This window comes from Engraulis encrasicolus, chromosome 20 (assembly GCF_034702125.1).
Source record: "Engraulis encrasicolus isolate BLACKSEA-1 chromosome 20, IST_EnEncr_1.0, whole genome shotgun sequence".
In the NCBI taxonomy this organism is placed as follows: domain Eukaryota; kingdom Metazoa; phylum Chordata; class Actinopteri; order Clupeiformes; family Engraulidae; genus Engraulis; species Engraulis encrasicolus.
The window spans coordinates 19970250-19972577 of record NC_085876.1 but is presented as its reverse complement, the minus strand read 5'-3'; the positions used below and the strand labels follow the sequence as shown (position 1 = coordinate 19972577).

At 41.5% G+C, this 2328-nt stretch overlaps 1 protein-coding gene across 1 annotated transcript in view; it reads right to left on the bottom strand.

Moving 5' to 3' along the window:
- samd12 (sterile alpha motif domain containing 12) overlaps window positions 1–739 on the bottom strand; it is a 179740-nt gene extending 179001 nt beyond the window's left edge. Inside the window, exon 1 of the mRNA XM_063185580.1 lies at window positions 657–739. Within this exon, the coding sequence (XP_063041650.1) occupies window positions 657–669 (13 nt within the window). The 5' untranslated portion in view covers window positions 670–739. The remainder of the gene's footprint in view (window positions 1–656) is intronic.
- Window positions 740–2328: the final 1589 nt, after the last annotated feature.

Genomic DNA, 2328 nt, shown 5'->3' with positions numbered 1-2328 from the left:
GCGTCTTGCCGCAGGTTAGAACTAGCCCACATGTTCTCACTCCGGATGGAGTGACTGATACTGAATGCACAGGGGAAGCTGGGTACCCCTGCTGTCAATTAACTGAAGATTGTTGCTATTGCTTTGGCGAGAAGGAATCCCGAGGTTGAACTTACCCACACTTAGCAATTATTGGAAAACGTGTTGCATTGATGGGTGCACCAGTTGGTCGTGCCAAAGCTTACGCTTACACTTAGGACCAGCGCGCGTTTTCCCGTTAGTTTTTGGTGCGATATTATCTGCACGTTACCATCACCAGCTGCAACGTTCTTTATCTGGGGAACACACTGAGGCGATTTCGCTGTAAAATCGCAAGCGCTTCAAAGAGTAACCTACTCTCTAATCTCCACAAAATGTGATACGGTTCATCTCAGCTGCCAGTGCGCTCCATTCAGATCATCACTGTAATGTTAAGCTGTGGACGTGCAGAGAGGGAAGACAAAGATCTGCGGGTGAGCTGCCACTAACACTGGCCAATCATAGGCTAAGCTCGCCGGCATGAACATCCACGCTTGACTGTGCACCTTGTTTTCATCATCATCATGGTTCCCCTCCTTGATGGCACAGAAACACAGATAGCAGTTCAAAAGCGCGAAATAAAGAAATGTCACGCTTACCTTCAACAGCCATTCTGCTAGATCTCTGCCACTTCGTTCATCATTTTCCCGGGCGCTGTTTTATTCGCAGCGTTTATTCTATCCTCATTCTACACAATCGCCTCGCTTGTTAACACTTGCTGCAGGCAAAGCCACTGTCAAGTGGAGCGCACTGCAAAGAGCTAAACGCTGTTTGCTCCGAGAATTGTGGGGGCTGTAGTTGTTTGTCCTAGGTGGGTCTTTCAGTGGGGTGCGGCTGTAATTGGTCAGTTGATCAGTGATGGGAAAGGGCTGTCCACATAGCAACAGTGAGTGGGATCTTGTAAGATATTTGGCAACACTGCCCGACGAGCTTGAGCATTTATATCATTATTTTAGTCACATGCTGAAATAAATGCCATACTCTGATGGATGCGTGGGCTAAAATTTCATGAGTAAAGTTTTTGATTTTGAGAAGTATGCCCAGGCCTGTAGGCTACCAGATCCAGCTTCATTTGTTTGTCTCAATGTTGACAGCTGGATTGTGGGTTGTTGTTAGTAGGTCATTTGGTGACCTATAGGTCACCTATAGGTCATTTGAGAAACATTGCACCTGACTTTGTCATGACTCCCTTTGGAAATCTGTTCACAAGTGGCTGTGTGGGTTATTTACAGAGGTGTATATAGGCTAAAGTAAAAGTAAAGTAAAAGAATAGACTAATGAAGCATAATAATAATAATAATAATAATAATAATAATAATAATAATAATAATAATAATAATAATAATAATAATAATAATAATAAAAATAAAAATAAAAATAAAAATAATGATAATAATACAGTAATAATAATAATAATGATCATGATGATGATGGTAATGATAACAACCATCATTAGGCATAGTGGAATAAGTGTTGTAACAACTATGTAATATCTTGTACTTCTTAGATAAATTAATTCAATTCTGTTGTAGCCTGCCTTTTATTTGCATAACATAGTCTATGCTATTGTTTTTGTTTTCCATATCCACTACCTCATTTTGCATCAGCGGCATTTCATTTTCACATTACCAGCAATGTAGGCCTATATTCCAGTGACATAAGGCAAGTGGCCAATCATTGATATTTGTGCTGTGACACTAGTCACCTTTTGTGCAGATTCCAAGTTTGTTGGGAATGGGAATGGCAATAGCTGAAATGGCAATGGTCAAGTCTTTATATCCATGACCCTTGGTAAGGTCATGCCAATGTTATTATCAGGGCCGCAGAGAGCTTTGGTTGAGCCCAGGACAAAGTGATCTGCAAGGGCCCCCCACCCACTACATGCAATGCAATGTGGAGGTAATTATGCCCCCCCACCCCCACCCCAACTCCCTGGGCCTGGGACAAATGACCCCTTTGCCCCCCTTGTCGGCGTACCTGGTTATTATGATGCAGTCTTTTTTCTCAGCAAGTAATAATGGACCTGTATATCAGCACTAAGAGGCAACAGTACAAAGAAAATCCACTGAGTTTTAGTGCAGACATCGGTAGCCACTATTAGACCACTATCAGAGGTGTCAAAAGTAAAAGTAAAAGAAGAAACACAGTTTCCTTCCAACACAGGAATCAAGTTGGTGAGTTCTCATTAGGTTTTTAGTTTTTTCCATTAACAACAGTCTATCTATCACATCAGTTACAATGGAGTAAATGGTGTTACAAGTGTATAATATA